At 48.3% G+C, this 21270-nt stretch overlaps 3 protein-coding genes across 9 annotated transcripts in view; 2 read left to right on the top strand and 1 right to left on the bottom strand.

Moving 5' to 3' along the window:
• The window catches only part of LOC122393653 (pyrroline-5-carboxylate reductase 2-like), a 20876-nt gene extending 6882 nt beyond the window's left edge, over positions 1 to 13994 (top strand). The window contains exons 5-6 of the mRNA XM_043389875.1: positions 12434 to 12687; positions 13123 to 13994. Of these exons, the coding sequence (XP_043245810.1) occupies positions 12434 to 12687; positions 13123 to 13235 (367 nt within the window). The 3' untranslated portion in view covers positions 13236 to 13994. The remainder of the gene's footprint in view (positions 1 to 12433; positions 12688 to 13122) is intronic.
• Positions 12682 to 21096, bottom strand: LOC122393654. Of its 4 annotated transcripts, XR_006258731.1 has the most exons (5): positions 20947 to 21009; positions 19830 to 20062; positions 19134 to 19232; positions 18757 to 18922; positions 12682 to 12996 (listed from the first exon to the last, which is right to left on the bottom strand). XR_006258731.1 is itself a non-coding variant. In XM_043389876.1 (4 exons), exons 2-4 carry the CDS (start codon positions 20007 to 20009, stop codon positions 18833 to 18835), a joined length of 369 nt encoding a protein of 122 aa, XP_043245811.1. In that variant the 5' UTR covers positions 20010 to 20062; positions 20965 to 21096; the 3' UTR covers positions 18669 to 18832. The 4 variants fall into 4 exon arrangements, 2 of the variants coding, with proteins under 2 accessions (XP_043245811.1, XP_043245812.1); XR_006258729.1 differs by lacking the exon at positions 20947 to 21009 and having other exon boundaries at positions 12900 to 12996; XM_043389876.1 differs by lacking the exon at positions 12682 to 12996 and having other exon boundaries at positions 18669 to 18922; positions 20965 to 21096.
• Positions 14832 to 18627, top strand: LOC122393652 (autophagy protein 5-like). 4 transcript variants are annotated; one of them, XM_043389870.1, is made up of 8 exons: positions 15504 to 15560; positions 15723 to 15786; positions 15957 to 16137; positions 16273 to 16358; positions 16768 to 16878; positions 17294 to 17418; positions 17642 to 17836; positions 18170 to 18627. In XM_043389870.1, the coding sequence occupies exons 3-8, from the start codon at positions 15982 to 15984 to the stop codon at positions 18283 to 18285; spliced, it is 789 nt and encodes a 262-aa protein (XP_043245805.1). In that variant the 5' UTR covers positions 15504 to 15560; positions 15723 to 15786; positions 15957 to 15981; the 3' UTR covers positions 18286 to 18627. The 4 variants fall into 4 exon arrangements, with proteins under 4 accessions (XP_043245806.1, XP_043245807.1, XP_043245808.1 ...); XM_043389871.1 differs by lacking the exons at positions 15504 to 15560; positions 15723 to 15786 and adding an exon at positions 14832 to 15254; XM_043389872.1 differs by lacking the exons at positions 15504 to 15560; positions 15723 to 15786 and adding an exon at positions 15094 to 15190.
• Positions 21097 to 21270: the final 174 nt, after the last annotated feature.

Here is a 21270-nt window from a genome sequence, read left to right as displayed (position 1 = left end):
CAAAGAGGCACTTTCTAAGTATTGCCCCTAATTTCGCGACCAACCCCGGCAATATGCACTACATTGGAAAGAGCGTAATTTCCCAAACAAAAAACCCACGTATTGTTTTTCGATGGGGCCCACCTGGGGCCCACGGGACCCAATTGACATTTGGGGCCCAATTGGGCGGCCCCTACGATTTTCTTTAAAATTGGCACAGACACTCTCCTGGGCCCCCTCTTCAATCTGGCTGAAGAAACCTACCGGGGAATCCAAAGGAAGGGGCCCAAAGAGGGCCCCAAAGAGGCCCTTTCTAAGTATTGCCCCTAATTTCGCGACCAACCCCGGCAATATGCACATCATTGGAAAGAACGTAATTTCCCAAACAAAAAAACCAAGTAACATTTTTCGATGGGGCCCACCTGGGGCCCACGGGACCCAATTGAAATTTGGGGCCCAATGGGGCGGCCCTACGATTTTCTTTAAAATTGGCACAGACACTCTCCTGGACCCCCTCTTCAATCTGGCTGAAGAAACCTACCGAAGAATCCAAAGGAAGGGGCCCAAAGAGGGCCCCAAAGAGGCCCTTTCTAAGTATTGCCCCTAATTTCGCGACCAACCCCGGCAATATGTACATCATTGGAAAGAGCGTAATTTCCCAAACAAAAAACCCAAGAAACATTTTTCGATGGTTCCCACCTGGGGCCCACGGGACCCAATTGAAATTTGGGGCCCAATGGGGCGGCCCCTACGATTTTCTTTAAAATTGGCACAGACACTCTCCTGGGCCCCCTCTTCAATCTGGCTGAAGAAACCTACCGGGGAATCTAAAGGAAGGGGCCCAAAGAGGGCCCCAAAGAGGCCCTTTCTAAGTATTGCCCCTAATTTCGCGACCAACCCCGGCAATATGCACATCATTGGAAAGAGCGTAATTTCCCAAACAAAAAACCCAAGTAACATTTTTCGATGGGGCCCACCTGGGGCCCACGGGACCCAATTGAAATTTGGGGCCCAATGGGGCGGCCCCTACGATTTTCTTTAAAATTGGCACAGACACTCTCCTGGGCCCCCTCTTCAATCTGGCTGAAGAAACCTACCGGGGAATCCAAAGGAAGGGGCCCAAAGAGGGCCCCAAAGAGGCCCTGTCTAAGTATTGCCCCTAATTTCGCGACCAACCCCGGCAATATGCACATCATTGGAAAGAGCGTAATTTCCCAAACAAAAAACCCAAGTAACCTTTTTCGATGGGGCCCACCTGGGGCCCACGGGACCCAATTGAAATTTGGGGCCCAATGGGGCGGCCCCTACGATTTTCTTCAAAATTTGCACAGACACTGTCCTGGGCCCCCTCTTCAATCTGGCTGAAGAAACCTACCGGAGAATCCAAAGGAAGGGGCCCAAAGAGGGCCCAAAAGAGGCCCTTTCTAAGTATTGCCCCTAATTTCGTGACCAACCCCGGCAATATGCACATCATTGGTAAGAGCGTAATTTCCCAAACAAAAAACTCAAGTAACATTTTTCGATGGGGCCCACCTGGGGCCCACGGGACCCAATTGAAATTTGGGGGCCCAATGGGGCGGCCCCTACGATTTTCTTCAAAATTGGCACAGACACTCTCCTGGGCCCCCTCTTCAATCTGGCTGAAGAAACCTACCGGGGAATCCAAAGGAAGGGGCCCAAAGAGGGCCCAAAGAGGCCCTTTCTAAGTATTGCCCCTATTTTCGCGACCAACCCCGGCAATATGCACATCATTGGAAAGAGCGTAATTTCCCAAACAAAAAAAACAAGTAACATTTTTCGATGGGGCCCACCTGGGGCCCACGGGACCCAATTGAAATTTGGGGCCCAATGGGGCGGCCCCTACGATTTTCTTCAAAATTTGCACAGACACTCTCCTGGGCCCCCTCTTCAATCTGGCTGAAGAAACCTACCGGGGAATCCAAAGGAAGGGGCCCAAAGAGGGCCCCAAAGAGGCCCTGTCTAAGTATTGCCCCTAATTTCGCGACCAACCCCGGCAATATGCACATCATTGGAAAGAGCGTAATTTCCCAAACAAAAAACCCAAGTAACATTTTTCGATGGGGCCCACCTGGGGCCCACGGGACCCAATTGAAATTTGGGGCCCAATAGGGCAGCCCCTACGATTTTCTTCAAAATTTGCACAGACACTCTCCTGGGCCCCTCTTCAATCTGGCTGAAGAAACCTACCGGAGAATCCAAAGGAAGGGGCCCAAAGAGGGCCCCAAAGAGGCCCTTTCTAAGTATTGCCCCTAATTTCGCGACCAACCCGGGAATATGCACATCATTGGAAAGAGCGTAATTTCCCAAACAAAAAACCCAAGTAACATTTTTCGATGGGGCCCACCTGGGGCCCACGGGACCCAATTGAAATTTGGGGCCCAATAGGGCGGCCCCTACGATTTTCTTCAAAATTTGCACAGACACTCTCCTGGGCCCCCTCTTCAATCTGGCTGAAGAAACCTACCGGGAAATCCAAAGGAAGGGGCCCAAAGAGGGCCCCAAAGAGGCCCTTTCTAAGTATTGCCCCTAATTTCGCGACCAACACCGGCAATATGCACATCATTGGAAAGAGCGTAATTTCCCAAACAAAAAACCCAAGTAACATTTTTCGATGGGGCCCACCTGGGGCCCACGGGACCCAATTGAAATTTGGGGCCCAATCGGGAGGCCCTACGATTTTCTTCAAAATTTGCACAGACACTCTCCTGGGCCCCCTCTTCAATCTGGCTGAAGAAACCTACCGGGGAATCCAAAGGAAGGGGCTCAAAGAGGGCCCCAAAGAGGCCCTGTCTAAGTATTGCCCCTAATTTCGCGACCAACCCCGGCAATATGCACATCATTGGAAAGAGCGTAATTTCCCAAACAAAAAAACTCAAGTTACATTTTTCGATTGGGCCCACCTGGGGCCCACAGGACCCAATTGAAATTTGGGGCCCAATGGGGCGGCCCCTACGATTTTCTTCAAAATTTGCACAGACACTCTACTGGGCCCCCTCTTCAATCTGGCTGAAGAAACCTATCGGGGAATCCAAAGGAAGGGGCCCAAAGAGGGCCCCAAAGAGGCCCTTTCTAAGTATTGCCCCTAATTTCGCGACCAACGCCGCCAATATGCACATCATTGGAAAGAGCGTAATTTCCCAAACAAAAAACCAAAGAAACATTTTTCGATGGGGCCCACCTGGGGCCCACGGGACCCAATTGAAATTTGGGGCCCAATGGGGCGGCCCCTACGATTTTCTTCAAAAGTTGCACAGACACTCTCCTGGGCCCCCTCTTCAATCTGGCTGAAGAAACCTACCGTGGAATCAAAAGGAAGGGGCCCAAAGAGGGCCCCAAAGAGGCCCTTTCTAAGTATTGCCCCTAATTTCGCGACCAACCCCGGCAATATGCACATCATGGGAAAGAGCGTAATTTCCCAAACAAAAAACACAAGTAACATTTTTCGATGGGGCCCACCTGGGGCCCACGGGACCCAATTGAAATTTGGGGCCCAATGGGGCGGCCCCTACGATTTTCTTTAAAATTGGCACAGACACTCTCCTGGGCCCCCTCTTCAATCTGGCTGAAGAAACCTACCGGGGAATCCAAAAGAAGGGGCCCAAAGAGGGCCCCAAAGAGGCCCTTTCTAAGTATTGCCCCTAATTTCGCGACCAACCCCGGCAATATGCACATCATTGGAAAGAGCGTAATTTCCCAAACAAAAAACCCAAGTAACATTTTTCGATGGGGCCCACCTGGGGCCCACGGGACCCAATTGAAATTTGGGGCCCAATGGGGCGGCCCCTACGATTTTCTTTAAAATTGGCACAGACACTCTCCTGGGCCCCCTCTTCAATCTGGCTGAAGAAACCTACCGGGGAATCCAAAGGAAGGGGCCCAAAGAGGGCCCCAAAGAGGCCCTTTCTAAGTATTGCTCCTAATTTCGCGACCAACCCGGCAATATGCACATCATTGGAAAGAGCGTAATTTCCCAAACAAAAACCCAAGTAACATTTTTCGATGGGGCCCACCTGGGGCCCACGGGACCCAATTGAAATTTGGGGCCCAATGGGGCGGCCCCTACGATTTTCTTTAAAATTGGCACAGACAATCTCCTGGGCCCCCTCTTCAATCTGGCTGAAGAAACCTACCGGGGAATCAAAAGGAAGGGGCCCAAAGAGGGCCCCAAAGAGGCCCTTTCTAAGTATTGCCCCTAATTTCGCGACCAACCCCGGCAATATGCACATCATTAGAAAGAGCGTAATTTCCCAAACAAAAAACACAAGTAACATTTTTCGATGGGGCCCACCTGGGGCCCACGGGACCCAATTGAAATTTGGGGCCCAATGGGGCGGCCCCTACGATTTTCTTTAAAATTGGCACAGACACTCTCCTGGGCCCCCTCTTCAATCTGGCTGAAGAAACCTACCGGGGAATCCAAAAGAAGGGGCCCAAAGAGGGCCACAAAGAGGCCCTTTCTAAGTATTGCCCCTAATTTCGCGATCAACCCCGGCAATATGCACATCATTTGAAAGAGCGTAATTTCCCAAACAAAAAACCCAAGTAACATTTTTCGATGGGGCCCACCTGGGGCCCACGGGACCCAATTGAAATTTGGGGCCCAATGGGGCGGCCCCTACGATTTTCTTTAAAATTGGCACAGACACTCTCCTGGGCCCCCTCTTCAATCTGGCTGAAGAAACCTACCGGGGAATCCAAAGGAAGGGGCCCAAAGAGGGCCCCAAAGAGGCCCTTTCTAAGTATTGCCCCTAATTTCGCGACCAACCCGGCAATATGCACATCATTGGAAAGAGCGTAATTTCCCAAACAAAAACCCAAGTAACATTTTTCGATGGGGCCCACCTGGGGCCCACGGGACCCAATTGAAATTTGGGGCCCAATGGGGCGGCCCCTACGATTTTCTTTAAAATTGGCACAGACACTCTCCTGGGCCCCCTCTTCAATCTGGCTGAAGAAACCTACCGGGGAATCCAAAGGAAGGGGCCCAAAGAGGGCCCCAAAGAGGCCCTTTCTAAGTATTGCCCCTAATTTCCCGACCAACCCCGGCAATATGCACATCATTGGAAAGAGCGTAATTTCCCAAACAAAAAACCCAAGTAACATTTTTCGATGGGGCCCACCTGGGGCCCACGGGACCCAATTGAAATTTGGGGCCCAATGGGGCGGCCCCTACGATTTTCTTCAAAATTTGCACAGACACTCTCCTGGGCCCCCTCTTCAATCTGGCTGAAGAAACCTACCGGGGAATCCAAAGGAAGAGCCCAAAGAGGGCCCCAAAGAGGCCCTTTCTAAGTATTGCCCCTAATTTCGCGACCAACCACGGCAATATGCAATCATTGGAAAGAGCGTAATTTCCCAAACAAAAAACCCAAGTAACATTTTTCGAAATGTTACTTGGTAACATCGTAAAATGTTACTTACGATGGGGCCCCAGGTGGGCCCCATCGAAAAATGTTAAAAAATGAAAACTTTTTCGATGGGGCCCACCTGGGGCCCACGGGACCCAATTGAAATTTGGGGCCCAATGGGGCGGCCCCTACGATTTTCTTCAAAATTTGCACAGACACTGTCCTGGGCCCCCTCTTCAATCTGGCTGAAGAAACCTACCGGGGAATCCAAAGGAAGGGGCCCAAAGAGTGCCCCAAAGAGGCCCTTTCTAAGTATTGCCCCTAATTTCGCGACCAACCCCGGCAATTTGCACATCATTGGAAAGAGCGTAATTTCCCAAACAAAAAACTCAAGTAACATTTTTCGATGGGGCCCACCTGGGGCCCACGGGACCCAATTGAAATTTGGGGCCCAATAGGGCGACCCCTACGATTTTCTTCAAAATTTGCACAGACACTCTTCTGGGCCCCCTCTTCAATCTGGCTGAAGAAACCTACCGGGGAATCCAAAGGAAGGGGCCCAAAGAGGGCCCCAAAGAGGCCCTTTCTAAGTATTGCCCCTAATTTCGCGACCAACCCCGGCAATATGCACATCATTGGAAAGAGCGTAATTTCCCAAACAAAAAACCCAAGTAGCATTTTTGGATGGGGCCCACCTGGGGCCCACGGGACCCAATTGAAATTTGGGGCCCAAGGGGCGGCCCCTATGATTTTCTTCAAAATTTGCACAGACACTCTCCTGGGCCCCCTCTTCAATCTGGCTGAAGAAACCTACCGGGGAGTCCAAAGGAAGGGGCCCAAAGAGGGCCCCAAAGAGGCCCTGTTCTAAGTATTGCCCCTAATTTCGCGACCAACCCCGGCAATATGCACATCATTGGAAAGAGCGTAATTTCCCAAACAAAAACCCAAGTAACATTTTTCGATGGAGCCCACCTGGGGCCCACGGGACCCAATTGAAATTTGGGGCCCAATGGGGCGGCCCCTACGATTTTCTTCAAAATTTGCACAGACACTCTCCTGGGCCGCCTGTTCAATCTGGCTGAAGAAACCTACCGGGGAATCCAAAGGAAGGGGCCCAAAGAGGGCCCCAAAGAGGCCCTTTCTAAGTATTGCCCCTAATTTCGCGACCAACCCCGGCAATATGCACATCATTGGAAAGAGCGTAATTTCCCAAACAAAAAAACCAAGTAACATTTTTCGATGGGGCCCACCTGGGGCCCACGGGACCCAATTGAAATTTGGGGCCCAATGGGGTGGCCCCTACGATTTTCTTTAAAATTTGCACAGACACTCTCCTGGGCCCCCTCTTCAATCTGGCTGAAGAAACCTACCGGGGAATCCAAAGGAAGGGGCCCAAAGAGGGCCCCAAAGAGGCCCTTTATAAGTATTGCTCCTAATTTCGCGACCAACCCCGGCAATATGCACATCATTGGAAAGAGCGTAATTTCCCAAACAAAAAAAACAAGTAACATTTTTCGATGGGGCCCACCTGGGGCCCACGGGACCCAATTGAAATTTGGGGCCCAATGGGGTGGCCCCTACGATTTTCTTCAAAATTTGCACAGACACTCTCCTGGGCCCCATCTTCAATCTGGCTGAAGAAACCTACCGGGGAATCCAAAGGAAGGGGCCCAAAGAGGGCCCCAAAGAGGCCCTTTCTAAGTATTGCCCCTAATTTCGCGACCAACCCCGGCAATATGCACATCATTGGAAAGAGCGTAATTTCCCAAACAAAAAACCCAAGTAACATTTTTCCTTTTCTTTTTTCCCCCTTTTTTTCCCTTCCTTTGGATTCCCGGGTAGGTTTCTTCAGCCAGATTGAAGAGGGGGCCCAGGAGAGTGTCTGTGCAAATTTTGAAGAAAATCGTAGGGGCCGCCCCATTGGGCCCCAAATTTCAATTGAGTCCCGTGGGTCCCAGGTGGGCCGCATCGAAAAATGTTACTTGGGTTTTTGTATGGGAAATTACGCTCTTTCCAATGATGTGCATATTGCCGGGGTTGGTCGCGAAATTAGGGGCAATACTTAGACAGGGCCTCTTTGGGGCCCTCTTTGGGACCCTTCCTTTGGATTCCCCGGTAGGTTTCTTCAGCCAGATTGAAGAGGGGGCCCAGGAGAGTGTCTGTGCAAATTTTGAAGAAAATCGTAGGGGCCGCCCCATTGGCCCCAAATTTCAATTGGGTCTCGTGGGCCCCAGGTGGGCCCCATCGAAAAATGTTACATGGGTTTTTTGTTTGGGAAATTACGCTCTTTCCAATGATGTGCATATTGCCGGGGTTGGTCGCGAAATGAGGGGCAATACTTAGAAAGGGCCTCTTTGGGGCCCTCTTTGGGCCCCTTCCTTTGGATTCCCCGGTAGGTTTCTTCAGCCAGATTGAAGAGGGGGCCCAGGAGAGTGTCTGTGCAAATTTTTAAGAAAATCGTAGGGGCGGCCCCATTGGGCCCCAAATTTCAATTGGGTCCCGTAAGCCCCAGGTGGGCCCCATCGAAAAATGTTACTTGGGTTTTTTGTTTGGGAAATTACGCTCTTTCCAATGATGTGCATATTGCCGGGGTTGGTCGCGAAATTAGGGGCAATACTTAGACAGGGCCTCTTTGGGGCCCTCTTGGGGCCCCTTCCTTTGGATTCCCCGGTAGGTTTCTTCAGCCAGATTGAAGAGGGGGCCCAGGAGAGTGTCTGTGCAAATTTTGAAGAAAATCGTAGGGGCCGCCCCATTGGGCCCCAAATTTCAATTGGGTCCCGTGGGCCCCAGGTGGGCCCCATCGAAAAATGTTACTTGGGTTTTTTGTTTGGGAAATTACCCTCTTTCCAATGATGTGCATATTGCCGGGGTTGGTCGCGAAATTAGGGGCAATACTTAGAAAGGGCCTCTTTGGGGCCCTCTTAGGGCCCCTTCCTTTGGATTCCCCGGTAGGTTTCTTCAGCCAGATTGAAGAGGGGGCCCAGGAGAGTGTCTGTGCAAATTTTGAAGAAAATCGTAGGGGCCGCCCCATTGGGCCCCAAATTTCAATTGGGTCCCGTGGGCCCCAGGTGGGCCCCATCGAAAAATGTTACTTGTGTTTTTTGTTTGGGAAATTACGCTCTTTCCCATGATGTGCATATTGCTGGGGTTGGTCGCGAAATTAGGGGCAATACTTAGAAAGGGCCTCTTTGGGGCCCTCTTTGGGCCCCTTCCTTTGGATTCCCCGGTAGGTTTCTTCAGCCAGATTGAAGAGGGGGCCAGGAGAGTGTCTGTGCAAATTTTGAAGAAAATGGTAGGGGCCGCCCCATTGGGCCCCAAATTTCAATTGGGTCCCGTGGGCCCCAGGTGGGCCCCATCGAAAAATGTTACTTGTGTTTTTTGTTTGGGAAATTACGCTCTTTCCCATGATGTGCATATTGCTGGGGTTGGTCGCGAAATTAGGGGCAATACTTAGAAAGGGCCTCTGGGCCCCTTCCTTTGGATTCCCTGGTAGGTTTCTTCAGCCAGATTGAGGAGGGGGCCCAGGAGAGTGTCTGTGACAATGTTAAAGAAAATCGTAGGGGCTGCCCCATTGGGCCCCAAATTTCAATTGGGTCCCATGGGCCCCAGGTGGGCCCCATCGAAAAATGTTACTTGGGTTTTTTGTTTGGGAAATTATGTTCTTTCCAATGATGTGCATTTTGCCGGGGTTGGTCGCAAAATTAGGGGCAATACTTAGAAAGGGCCTCTTTGGGGCCCTCTTTGGGCCCCTTCCTTTGGATTCCCCGGTAGGTTTCTTCAGCCAGATTGAAGAGGGGGCCCAGGAGAGTGTCTGTGCCAATTTTAAAGAAAATCGTAGGGGCCGCCCCTTTGGGCCCCAAATTTCAATTGGGTCCCGTGGGCCCCAGGTGGGCCCCATCGAAAAATGTTACTTGGGTTTTTTGTTTGGGAAATTACGCTCTTTCCAATGATGTGCATATTGCCGGGGTTGGTCGCAAAATTAGGGGCAATACTTAGAAAGTGCCTCTTTGGGGCCCTCTTTGGGCCCCTTCCTTTGGATTCCCCGGTAGGTTTCTTCAGCCAGATTGAAGAGGGGGCCCAGGAGAGTGTCTGTGCCAATTTTAAAGAAAATCGTAGGGGCCTCCCATTGGGCCCCAAATTTCAATTGGGTCCCGTGGGCCCCAGGTGGGCCCCATCGAAAAATGTTACTTGGGTTTTTTGTTTGGGAAATAACGCTCTTTCCAATGATGTGCATATTGCCGGGGTTGGTCGCGAAATTAGGGGCAATACTTAGAAAGGGCCTCTTTGGGGCCCTCTTTGGGCCCCTTCCTTTGGATTCCCCGGTAGGTTTCTTCAGCCAGATTGAAGAGGGGGCCCAGGAGAGTGTCTGTGCCAATTTTAAAGAAAATCGTAGGGGCCGCCCCATTGGGCCCCAAATTTCAATTGGGTCCCGTGGGCCCCAGGTGGGCCCCATCGAAAAATGTTACTTGGGTTTTTTGTTTGGGAAATTACGCTCTTTCCAATGATGTGCATATTGCCGGGGTTGGTCGCGAAATTAGGGGCAATACTTAGAAAGGGCCTCTTTGGGGCCCTCTTTGGGCCCCTTCCTTTGGATTCCCCGGTAGGTTTCTTCAGCCAGATTGAAGAGGGGGCCCAGGAGAGTGTCTGTGCCAATTTTAAAGAAAATCGTAGGGGCCGCCCTATTGGGCCCCAAATTTCAACTGGGTCCCGTGGGCCCCAGGTGGGCCCCATCGAAAAATGTTACTTGGGTTTTTTGTTTGGGAAATTACGCTCTTTCCAATGATGTGCATATTGCTGGATTTTGTCGATGTTATAGGCCTGAAATTGTTGAAAGCGTTAATTTATGCCCCGAGGGTATACTCCCGGGCCCATATATTTGAAGCTGTTTTGTTCGGTTCAGGGGGGCGCTAGACCCCTATATTTGGTACCGTTGTACGTAAAATTTTGTCCTCTTTCGAATGACGTGCTTGTTTAGCTGTTTTGACGGCTATAGAAGTAGGGTTTTCAAAGTTCGTCGATTGTGCCCTGAGGGCATACTGTTTTTTTGGATTTGTGGCCCCCCTGATGGATTCCCCGCATTTTGGCACTAGGATTTTCGATAGAGGACACCATTCTGCACCTCTCCACCAAAATTCAGCGAAATCGGAGGGGCCGTCGATCCCTGCTGAATCCCTGCTGAACCCCTGCTGAATCCCTGCTAACTTCCGTTACATTTGTAGCACGCGGTGGTATATGCTGCTTTGCGCGCAACAAATGCCGCACTTTCAAATAAAGTCGCTAGGAACAGCGGAGATCCCAAAAAGTAAACAAAAGTAAAAGTCTAATATCTTGAAAACCGGTGAATATTTTTCCATGAAATTTGGTAGATATTCGTTTTTGCTCTTTCTGAACCGAGCGACATCACTTTCATGCCAATTCATTAACTTTTTTGAAGGTGGGAGGGTCCCTTTAAAGGAAAAGGGCCACCTTTAACATGGGGATTGAAACTGAGATAGCCATCTTGTAGCCCGTGTCCGAAAACCTTCCTGTCTTCCTCCTTACGGCCGATTTCGGCCTCCATTCGTAGTTATCGGCAATTTTAAAAGAAAATACGCCAGGAATGCGTCCTTATCCCAGGAATGCGTTCTTATCCGACAATACAGCCACCCGCGGCGAGGCTTTGGTTTTTTACCAATCAGCTCCAACCAGCTCAGCTTCAACCAATCAGCTTATCTGACACAATCCGACGAGTCTGTCTTCTGAACGCTGATTGGCTTGAGTGTGACGTCATCGCTATGCCATCATACAGTAGGTGCCATAGAGAGTATCAACATAGTACCAATATGTTAAATAGTTTTAAATACCTTTTCGCGAATTGTGCACTTCTGGCACCAGTTTTAAAAAGAAAATGAAAAATAATAATGTCAAAATGAAAAACAACGATATCTTCATATTTCACGAAGGTGGCCCTTTTCCTTTAATTTTGTGTCGATCCGTGTTACCGGAAACTGCCGTTGAGGTAGAAACTGGAAAGGGACCGTTCATTCCGCCCCGCCCGATACCTAGCCGGTCCGCGCTCGCTCTCTTGGTCCTGTCCGCGGGCTCAGACCTATAGCGTTTGCATAAGCGACAATGCTGGGTATCCGTATCTGGCTCCAGACTTGATTTAGGAGTGGACAAATCTTAAAGAGATTGGTCAGTAATTGAAAATAACGCTGCAAGCCCTAGATATATACACCATCAATGGCGATGGAGAATTTAACTGCTATATCATGGTGTTTCGATGTTGTCATGATCAAGGCTCTGGAGCTTATACGAGTGGTTTTAAAAACAAGTAGCTGCCAGGCTAGTCGCTACACCTTAGTTAATCTGGATTAGATTTAACACCTCGTCCAGTCATCACTTATTCTAGTCAAAATCAGATTGATTAATTAGTCTTTAGTCTTTTAGTTAGTCTTTATTAGTTTTTTAATTAGTCTTTAGTCTAAGGCCACCGTTTCCAGGTGGCCTTATGCTTTTGGGATTTAAACGAGCTAAAAGTTAGAGGCAAAGGCAGCATGATGCTAGAACCGGCTGGAAGCGGCTAAAACCGGCTGGAAGCGGCTAGAACCGGCTGGAAGGAGAGCGGCGAGGGAACCGCGACGTCGGGAAGCTGGGATTGGCGGAGTTGTAATGATGGGCCTGTTTTCACTTGGCATCATATTGTGAAACGTGAAAACGTGTCCATTCATTCAACGAAACCGCCATTTGCATGGCATAAAAAGTGGCGTATGACCGCAACGGTTTCGAGATATTATTTAATTGCATTTATTTCACATGCACATCGAAACAAAAACTGAGATCATGTATACCTGGCAAGTTTTTGGAAATTGAATTTGAAAATGTGACTGCTCGAGTTTTTTTCAGCTTGTCGGCTTGAGTTTTTTCTTCTTTTTATCACGTTTCGTTGACAACTACATGTAACCAGCAAGTCACATTTTCACTTGTATTTTTTTTTTTTTTAACGGCTGGCCATTCATGAAAAATATTTGCAGAATATTAGGAACAATTGTTTTATTTAGTACAACGCCAGGTACAGTACGTGCTGAGCTTGCGTTATCCGGCAGGTGTTTTTCCTCGGTGGGCTTCTGTGAGGAGGTGCCTGAGGTACTGATCGATGCAGTGACCGGGCTGAGCGGCTCAGGACCCGCGTACATCTACCTGATGCTGGAGGCGCTCGCCGATGGCGGCGTCAAGATGGGCATTCCCCGCCCGCTGGCCTACAAGCTGGCGGCGCACACGATGATCGGCGGCGCGCAGATGGTTCTGGAGACCGGCAAACACCCCGGGGCGCTGAAGGATGACGTCTGCTCACCGGCAGGTTCGTATTAAAAAAGATGCTTTTACTTTTAACCTAACAAACTCTCATCTCATCTTTTTAGCTCGTAAATTTTGACGAGCGAAGCTTAGCACGTGGTTCCGTCAGACGTTGGTTCAGTTGATAGAACGTTCGCCTTCCGTTGGCGAGTTATCGGGTTTGAGCTGCTCTGGCTTTTTTATTGTGCACGAACCGACGGTAGATGTTTGTTTTGTGTTACGCCGCGACTTGGAGCTGGAAACCGTTTGGTGGCTGTTTGTTCCGTGGAGTCGTGTCCTTCTTCAATCTTCATGATCATTCCGGCGATGACAACTGGCGAAGCATTGAAACACTTATATTGTAAAAATGTCTCGTAGTCTGTTGGCGACGAACTTCGCCAACCAATCACAATTTTTCATAAGGGGATTGTAAATTAAGTTGTAAAATTTTCTCTTTCAGGGTGTACCATCGAAGCAATCTACCAGATGGAGCAGAGTGGTGTGCGAGGCTCCCTGATAAAGGCTGTGGTATCAGCCGCGCAAAAGTCCAAGGAAACTGGTCAGCGAGGATAAGGTCTTTCCAACTACGAGATGGCTGGATTGGTGGTGGAGCTTAACACAAGGTTGTGGTTTAAATTAACGTTAAAAGTATGTAGAATTGTTGTGTTATTGTTGCCTGTATTGGCAACATGTCAGTATGATTCCCGTAAATGTACTCATGCATGATTTATGACCGATTTGGATACTATTTGGTACCATATAGTTGGTTGTAGTTGGTATTGTTGCGATTGTTTCGATGCATCATGTGGGAACATTTTCTACAGACGATTTATGTCATCTGTGAGATGTGTTTCGTGGATCATGACGCAATGCATTTAGTGACCAGTACATAACAAGTTGTATTGTCTTCCATATCATCGTCCAGGGTAATGTCACGATATAAACGGTAACCATCAGTAGCAATTGTGCCAGCGAAATAATATGAACGTGTTGCATGATATGATGTTACGACAGCAGCACATTTTACCGATGGTTCTATCGGCATCCGGTATTGTAACGCTGAATTAAGTGCATTATTTTAAAAAAGTATATCGGCGCGGGTAAAATGACTTATAGGAATCGGTGTTTGATGAGTAGATTTCATCGCACGTGTCTCCTTCGATTTACATAGGCCCAATTCGAAGTTTCCATATGTGACATTCGCGACTCGGGAGTCGCGAACAGTAACTAACCGTCAGTATCGTACGCCTTTTATACCGATTCGAAATGGCATTAAATGCGATGGACCAGCTCAACATAGTGTCTTTTTTAGAATAAAACATGCATAGGTCATGTTACGTTTTTGAAGCTGTAAGTGCAGGTACAGGTCTCGCGAGATTAAGCGGTAGGTTTTGCACTTTTACATTTCCGGTTATATCTCAGATACTAATCGGCCTACGATGAAGCCATTTTACACGATCATGGCCGGCTTGTTACCCAACAAGTCGATTGCATCTTTAACACTTAAAAGCTAAAGACGACGAAGATATAGCCTGAAGTACACTAAATTTTCTAGGTGCAAAACCTACCGCTAAAACCCGCGAGACCTGTACGTACCTACACTACGGTGAAGCGTGAGTGGTGTAGCAGTTCGCCTGCTCAGGCTTGGGAAATCACGACTGACTATACTTTATTCCTTTGCAAATTCTTGACCTTATGGTTAAGAATATTATTCGAAAATTAAGCTAAAAAGCGACAATAGCCGTGCGAAAAAGGCATTTGACAAACGAATCGCGGACCCCAGCTAGCTATTGCCACGTCGTAAGTTGGGATTGGGCCGATTTACTGATGACCGAGCTAAATATGTCTGTGCCTCGATTTCGAATTATTTTAGAACCCTACTCAGAGTTTGCCTTCACTTTTCGTTGGTTGGAACAACGTCACTCGTCAGTCATCTGCGCAGAATGAATTTGCGCGAGCAATGTCCTTTTTATTATAAGGTATGCAAGAACAAGAACTCGATTTTAGTAGCCGCATCTTTCGATTGTATGACGCACATCAGACAAATGCTGCGCAGAGATTCCCACATTGGGTCTGTTCCCGTCGCTCCTCCCAAAAAATCTCGGATGAGGTTGGATGAGCTTGGAGGAGAGCCGTTTCAGAGGAGCCACGGGAACATTTTCGCGAGGAAATCAGCTGTTTGCGGGCTGTAACGGTCGGCGATTTATGGCGCGCAAACATAAATCAAGAGATAATAATCGCTTTCTAATAAAATAACCTTAGATTGATATCAAACATTATTATTTAAAGATATCCAATCGTCATCAATCGCTAAAATCATTTCCACTTCCCTCAAATCTCATTTATAAACAATTCATATTTATATTACGTGCGCCAAATATGTCTACGCAAGAGCCTCCTCCAAAAAACCAACTTTCGTTTGGGATGAGGGAGGAGGCAAGGCAAATGGTGGTGGTGAGATGTGAAATCAAGATGAGCTTGGAGGAGCTTGGAGGAGCGACGGGAACGATTTTTTGAAACGAGAGGAGGTTAGAGGAGCGACGGGAACAAACCCAGTGTTGATCTCTTGGTGATGATAATATCAATAAATAGGTAAACAAATAGTAATATAGATGCTGATTCGTGGGAGGGGAGTGGTGTAGAGTACTGAAATTGTAAAGTTGTAAAGTGTAAACCATAGTCTAATACCGAGATTTACAGGTCAAACAAGCAAGCAAGAATTATACATCAATATATCAATACCAATTGTAAGGGCCATGGGGCAGAAGCCAGAAGTAATATTTGAGATCAGCGTTCCAAAAATTATTTTGGCTTGGGTATCAGAAAGGAAAATTGCTCACCAGGAAGGCAGATGACTGATGAGTGGAAAATTGCCAGTCAGATAGGACCCTAAAAGAGGGACGACGGTGAAAACAGGGCGCCTGGGGCGATTTGATCAAGGTTCGTGAAATTTACACGTGACGTTTGGCATATAGAAGGCCCTTGGAGCGGGAGAAGCTCCAAATGTCACGTGACTAATATGCCCTCCGGCGCCCTGTTTTCACCGGCGTCCTAAAAGAGTGAAAAAAGTTTGAAACTTGAAAGCATGAATCGATACCCAATACAAGACTGGGTGAAACTTCAGGTATAATGCAGGAGGTGAAACAACTATCAATGCTAATACTTTATTTTGGTAAAATTGAGGTTGGCCGTTGGAAGGTGGGTCAGGGTTTAAAAAATTGGAGGTGGGAAAAAATGATTTTCATTGAGATGTTGTTTTCTGGTTTGTGTTGACAGTATGTTCCAAATTTTCAGCATATAAATATAGGACAGTGGAAAGATGCTGGAGGACCGTCAAGTTCTCAGAGATGTCTGGGATGGACGACTGCCCGTGTGCTTCAGGCTTGCTGACAATGAAGTGCACACAGTATCTGCTCCAGATCCATTCTACATGCTAATAGCCAGGATGACATATTTTCCATTGGTTATTGACAAGGCAAGTGATTCCCAAACATTTATGGTACCTAATGGTGTTGCTACAAATTCATGTTTTTCATGGACTGCAGTTTCACTCAAATGTTTGCATCAGTTGTTCCTTTGTTCCTTTTTAACTAGTTTTTATTTTCTCCAGGTCCGACGACATTTTTCACAAAGTGTCCATCCAGACCATGCAAAAAGTGATGTGTGGCTGGAGTGGGGAGACATGCCTCTCCAGTGGTATGTAAACCAGAGTTAGCTTTTATAATCAGATTGACAGTAACATAACCCCATTATGTCAAAACCTTAATGATTATGAAATCTCTAGTTGTTCTGCTTGAATTCCTGCAGGTGAATTAAACATGATTGAGAAGTGGAAATCAATATAAATCACCACAGTCCACTCTGCACTCCAAATGATCGCAAGTTAATTAGATAGGTACCTATTGAATGAATTAACCAAATATTTGCCAGTACTGCCTCCCAAACAGATATATTACCTGATCACCTTCTTCAAGACCATGAACTTCTATATCAGTGCCTATTATTTTATCCACATTCTTCTTCTTCTTCTGTTTGTTTCTGTTTCTTCTGTTCTTCTGTTTGTGTGTCACACTTGCATCATACCTAATGGCGTTTTGCTTTTCAGGCACTATCCGGTTGGTCTGCAATTTGACTTGCTGGCGACTGATTCGGTTCTTCCATGGAACCTGGTCGTCCACTTCACCGATCGTCCAGATCAGTGTCCGTTCATGAAACGGTAAGTGGATATTGTATACCCTGCAGTATCCCTGCGGCATCGGCATTCAATCGAGGCTAGATTGAAAACAAGGGACCTGGTTTTGCCCGTCACAGGACTTCAGATGGAGATCCTATCATTGCTGGCTGCCTCAATGTTATGGTAGTTATGCCAGTTATGTGATATCTACTTGATATAGGAAAACGTCTCCCTGCAATCAGCACGATGGTAACATGTCCAGAATTTGGTGTCCGATTTCAGTATCTCTAAGAAAGATTTTTTTTATATTTCTTCTGCTTTTCTGCTTCTTCCTTCGTCCTATATAGTGCGGGACAAACACATGATGCCGTGATGGTAAGTTTTTACCGATCACGAACCCATCGCGATATTGGTGTTAATTTTGTTTTAGTTGATTATGGGCATGTGACTGTTTTAGGGAAGCCATGGAGTCGTTCTTCTTTTCAACGGTGAAAGAGGCTGATCAGCTAAAACACAAGGGGTCTGCCATCTCATCGCTCGGCAAACGAGACCACAGCCAACTGTGGACCGGCCTCGCGTTCGGTCAGTAGCCATAGTGAAAACTGAAACTGTAATTCATTTTCAGTGTAGTCTTTTAAATTTGAATTACTGATTGATTTATATATCATTTAACACAACACATCCGCTGTAACTGACAACTCGATTTGCATTTTTACAAACATGATGCGCCACGTTGCCTCGCGACTGCTGTGTTCCACCGTTCCGATGTGCCCCATACCCACGCGGGTCTCCCCGTGGCCGGCAGATAAGTTTGACCAGTTCTGGGCGGTGAACCGTCACCTGATGGAGTGTGAGGGCGAGTCGGCGTTCCGCGCGGTGCCAGTGCGCCTGTACCGCGCCGGCGCGCCGTATGTGCAGCGGCCCGTGCCTGTCCGCGCCGAGGACGGCCGGCAGAACACGCTGCGTCAGCTGATTACCCAGCTGGCGCCCGACCTGACCGGTGAGCGCGCCGTCCTCTGTCTCTCTGTTTCTCTCTCTCTCTCTCTCTCTCTCTCTCTCTCTCTCTCTCTCTCTCTCTCTCTCTCTCTCTCTCTCTCTCTCGCTCTCGCTCTCGCTCTCGTTCCTGCTCCCGCTCTCGTTCCCGTTCCCGCTCCCGCTCCCGCTCCCGCTCCCTTTCTTAGGCTCGTTTGTTCTTATTTGTCTCGTCTCTTTTTTCTCAGCTTCCTATCTGTGTTTTTAAGATATTTCTGATTTCAGAAAGCGGTGAAATTTGACATTTTCGGCCATTACAGGTTTCCGGGAGCCCATTAACAAATGTACCTATGTCCTGCAGACGACGCACGAGCGATCATTCACGGCATCGAGCCTCCAATGGATACGCCCCTGCAGTGGCTCAGCCAGCACTTTAGCTACGCGGACAACTTCTTGCACATTGTCGCATTCCCATGACGACCCTGTCTCTGCATACTGCCACGGTTACGTCCGGATCATGCCAGTTTTTCCTGGAGCTGTTTAGTGGGTTCTTTTCTGCTAGTGATGCTTGCCGGTGCTGCTCTGGAACCGAAACACTTTTTGAATCAGATAGGCTAATGGAACAGGGTTGTTTCATTGGTCACGACCCACGATTCTAGAGGGTAGGAATAGTTGGATCATGCGGCCCCTGATTCCGGCTTTTGTGCGTTTGCAATGTGCGTGATACTTTATTTGTTTTATACTTTATGATTGCCTAAGAACGTCGTTCTTAAGTTTATCCAAGTGTTGTCTTTCGGAAATATAAATGTTAATCGTTAATGTGTTCTTTAGCGATAAAAGTAAAAGTATGAAAATTTGAGTTTTCACAAGTATTTACAAAATATTTATTTATATTAACAAGTAAAGCTCACGATTGCTTACATTTTTACACAAGGTAGTCGTACTCACCAGATCTCAAGTCTCAAGAAACTTAAGATCTTAAACCCCTGTGCCAGGGCCTCGAGCGCAAATGGCCTCCACTGTTTTATCGTTGAATCTGCGGATAACGGTCGGCCAGTTTTTGCGTAGCTCGATGGTACAGAGTCGCATCCACGCCGTCCGCCTCACTGAAAAACTGGCAGACCACACCAAATGTCGGTCTTTATGGACTTACCACAGCAGGTCACCATTCAAATGACGTTGACGTAATCGAGAAATCGCCTATCATCCAACATCAATTGGTGAAAGCTAGGCGCCGTTGCTCATCCGAAGAGCTCACTAAGAAATTCCACTTTCTGTCACATGAGGTTCCGTCTCCCCGGATGCGGATACCGGATATTTCTTACCTTTGCCAAGATGCAGGGACGCCCATCGACGATCTGAAGTTCCCCGAAGACCTCCACCAGTTTGTTGGCTGGAGGACTGTCCACCAAACGCAGGTCCACCTGAGGCAGAACCTCAGTCAGGTCAGGAGGAAAGGGCATTTAGTGCACACATGAGATAAAGCTAATAATGATACGTATTTGACTCAAAGGGCCACGATAAACAGCTACGAAACATCTACGGACCGGTTTCGACGCTATTTTCTGTGCATGACGAAAATGCCTGACTTCAACATTAGCTGGTAGCTTTCTTCTGATTTACCTATGTCCTGACTCCTGTCCCCGTTATGGGGAAGGGTGATGAGTACTGAGTAGTGAGTACGGGGACCCGCAGTTGCTACTGTGCAGCGACCCTGAGTATACTGTCCCAGCACCCTCACAGGGAACAACGATAAGCTGTCAGAGGGCACGCACAGAAAACCTCAGCTGCTCTTGTACAGGGACAGGCAGTCGATATCAATGTTATCACTTCTTACTGGACAGGACAGACGGTTAGACTTAGGGTTCGTGTACAGTAGCAACTGCGGGTCCCCGTACCACTTTCATTTTATTCGCTCCGGGCCCACATTGACCCTTTTGTCATTATGAATCATAATGACACAGGGTGAGGGAGGCGGAAAGAGGGCAGCCATCCCAATTTCTAACTGATGCGTCACTCACCGGCACTGTATGCGGCCCGAGCGGCTCTCCGACGCTCTCCAAGTAGCCCGAGTTGGTGGCTACTTGGTAGCCCCGTAGCCAGCCCAGTGCGCGCAACCGCAGGCTGGGCCAGCCGGTGGTGGTCACCACACAGCTGAGCTCCTCGAGCGACGTGCGGACGTGCGCCGCGCTGTCGTTCATCAGGCAACGAAGTGACGCGGTGACTGTCGGCAGCTCAGCGACTTGCTCTTGCCCTGGTAACAAGAAACTGGCATCGTTCCTACGAACTTACATCGATACGGCCGCCCATTCCTAAGACTTTGTCATGGTATTAATCGGACCCCGACCAAGCTAGATTCACGATTAAGTACCTATTTGTAGGCGGAATGTGGCAGAGACCCTGACCCCGGCCCACCTTTAGCTCCCAACAGAAGGTGTTAATTGTGACTGACCAGGCGAAAGATGCTAGTAATTCTGACCCAGTCTCCGCGCCGTTGATAAGGGACAAATGAGGCATAAAACCATCTTCCATAGCCCCCCCCCCCCCCCATTCAACTACTCGGGCTGGCGAGTGAAGCGGTGTCTGCCGTCTGGCCAGAAAGTCCATTAATGAAATCTACTTAGGCAGCTTGAACTACTCCCAGGCCCAGCGCCCGTACACACGTTAATGGTCCGACCAAAGTCCGACGAGGTGATGTCAAAAATCTTTGATATCAACATCGCATTGCACCACGGCCACAGAGGTCTATGGCCTAGCCATAGGTGGCGGAATGGGGAGGGCACCGGGGCACCTTGCCCCCCCAGCCCTATGGGCGTTGCATGGAAAGAATGGGACCAAAAGTCGACAGTGCCCCCCCCCCCCTTAATTGAAGGTGTTCCGCCGCTACTGGGCCTAGCCTTGGCCAAGCCTATGAGTTCCGTGTTATGTAGCTTCCCGTGTTTTCGAGAAAAGGGCCACCCTGATGAAATCAATTCCTTGATCAATTCCGATAGAGACTTGCCAAATCAAACCGGTCCGCTTAATTATATGTAATTGTTTCTTGAATATATATTCGTAGGCTACTGGCTTTTTACTACATCCCTGTCCAATTTGTCTACATATACCTACCCAAGGGCCAAGGTATATAAAAACACTAACCTTCCCCTACGGTCCTACCCAATGCAAAGATTGATCTCAAGCGTTCGGTCTGCGGCCTTCGACAAGGGCAACAGGGGGAACTTTTGTTTACTTTTTCTTGTCTTGTCCGCTTCAGAGATGCCGCATGGTTTTGCTTCCAAATTATGGTATGACTGGTTCATCTAGTATGTTTTGTGCCTGAAGCCTGAAAACTCGACCAACAGCATCATGAACGGGCAGTCGCTAAGTCATAGACATTGCTTGGATTCGGCCTAGATCTTAAAGGTGAGGAAGAAACTGATATTTTGAAGTCAAAATGAACAAAAATGAAATGCATAAGTCATA

The sequence above is a fragment of the Amphibalanus amphitrite genome, unplaced genomic scaffold (assembly GCF_019059575.1).
Source record: "Amphibalanus amphitrite isolate SeventyFive unplaced genomic scaffold, NRLGWU_Aamphi_draft 000546F_arrow, whole genome shotgun sequence".
In the NCBI taxonomy this organism is placed as follows: Eukaryota; Metazoa; Arthropoda; class Thecostraca; order Balanomorpha; family Balanidae; genus Amphibalanus; species Amphibalanus amphitrite.
The sequence above is the reverse complement of the archived record's forward strand: the minus strand, read 5'-3'. Positions and strand labels throughout refer to the sequence as shown.

Coding starts and splice junctions, on each gene's coding strand:
- LOC122393652 (XM_043389871.1), top strand. CDS start 15,982: ATGCTGGAGGACCGTCAAGTTCTCAGAGATGTCTGGGATGGACGACTG. Junction 16,359..16,767: donor GGAGACATGCCTCTCCAGTG/GTATGTAAACCA, acceptor TTTGCTTTTCAG/GCACTATCCGGTTGGTCTGC. Junction 17,837..18,169: donor GCTGGCGCCCGACCTGACCG/GTGAGCGCGCCG, acceptor TATGTCCTGCAG/ACGACGCACGAGCGATCATT.
- LOC122393654 (XM_043389876.1), bottom strand. CDS start 20,009: ATGAACGACAGCGCGGCGCACGTCCGCACGTCGCTCGAGGAGCTCAGC. Junction 19,233..19,829: donor TCGGGCCGCATACAGTGCCG/GTGAGTGACGCA, acceptor GTTCTGCCTCAG/GTGGACCTGCGTTTGGTGGA. Junction 18,923..19,133: donor GTCCCTGCATCTTGGCAAAG/GTAAGAAATATC, acceptor GTGGTCTGCCAG/TTTTTCAGTGAGGCGGACGG.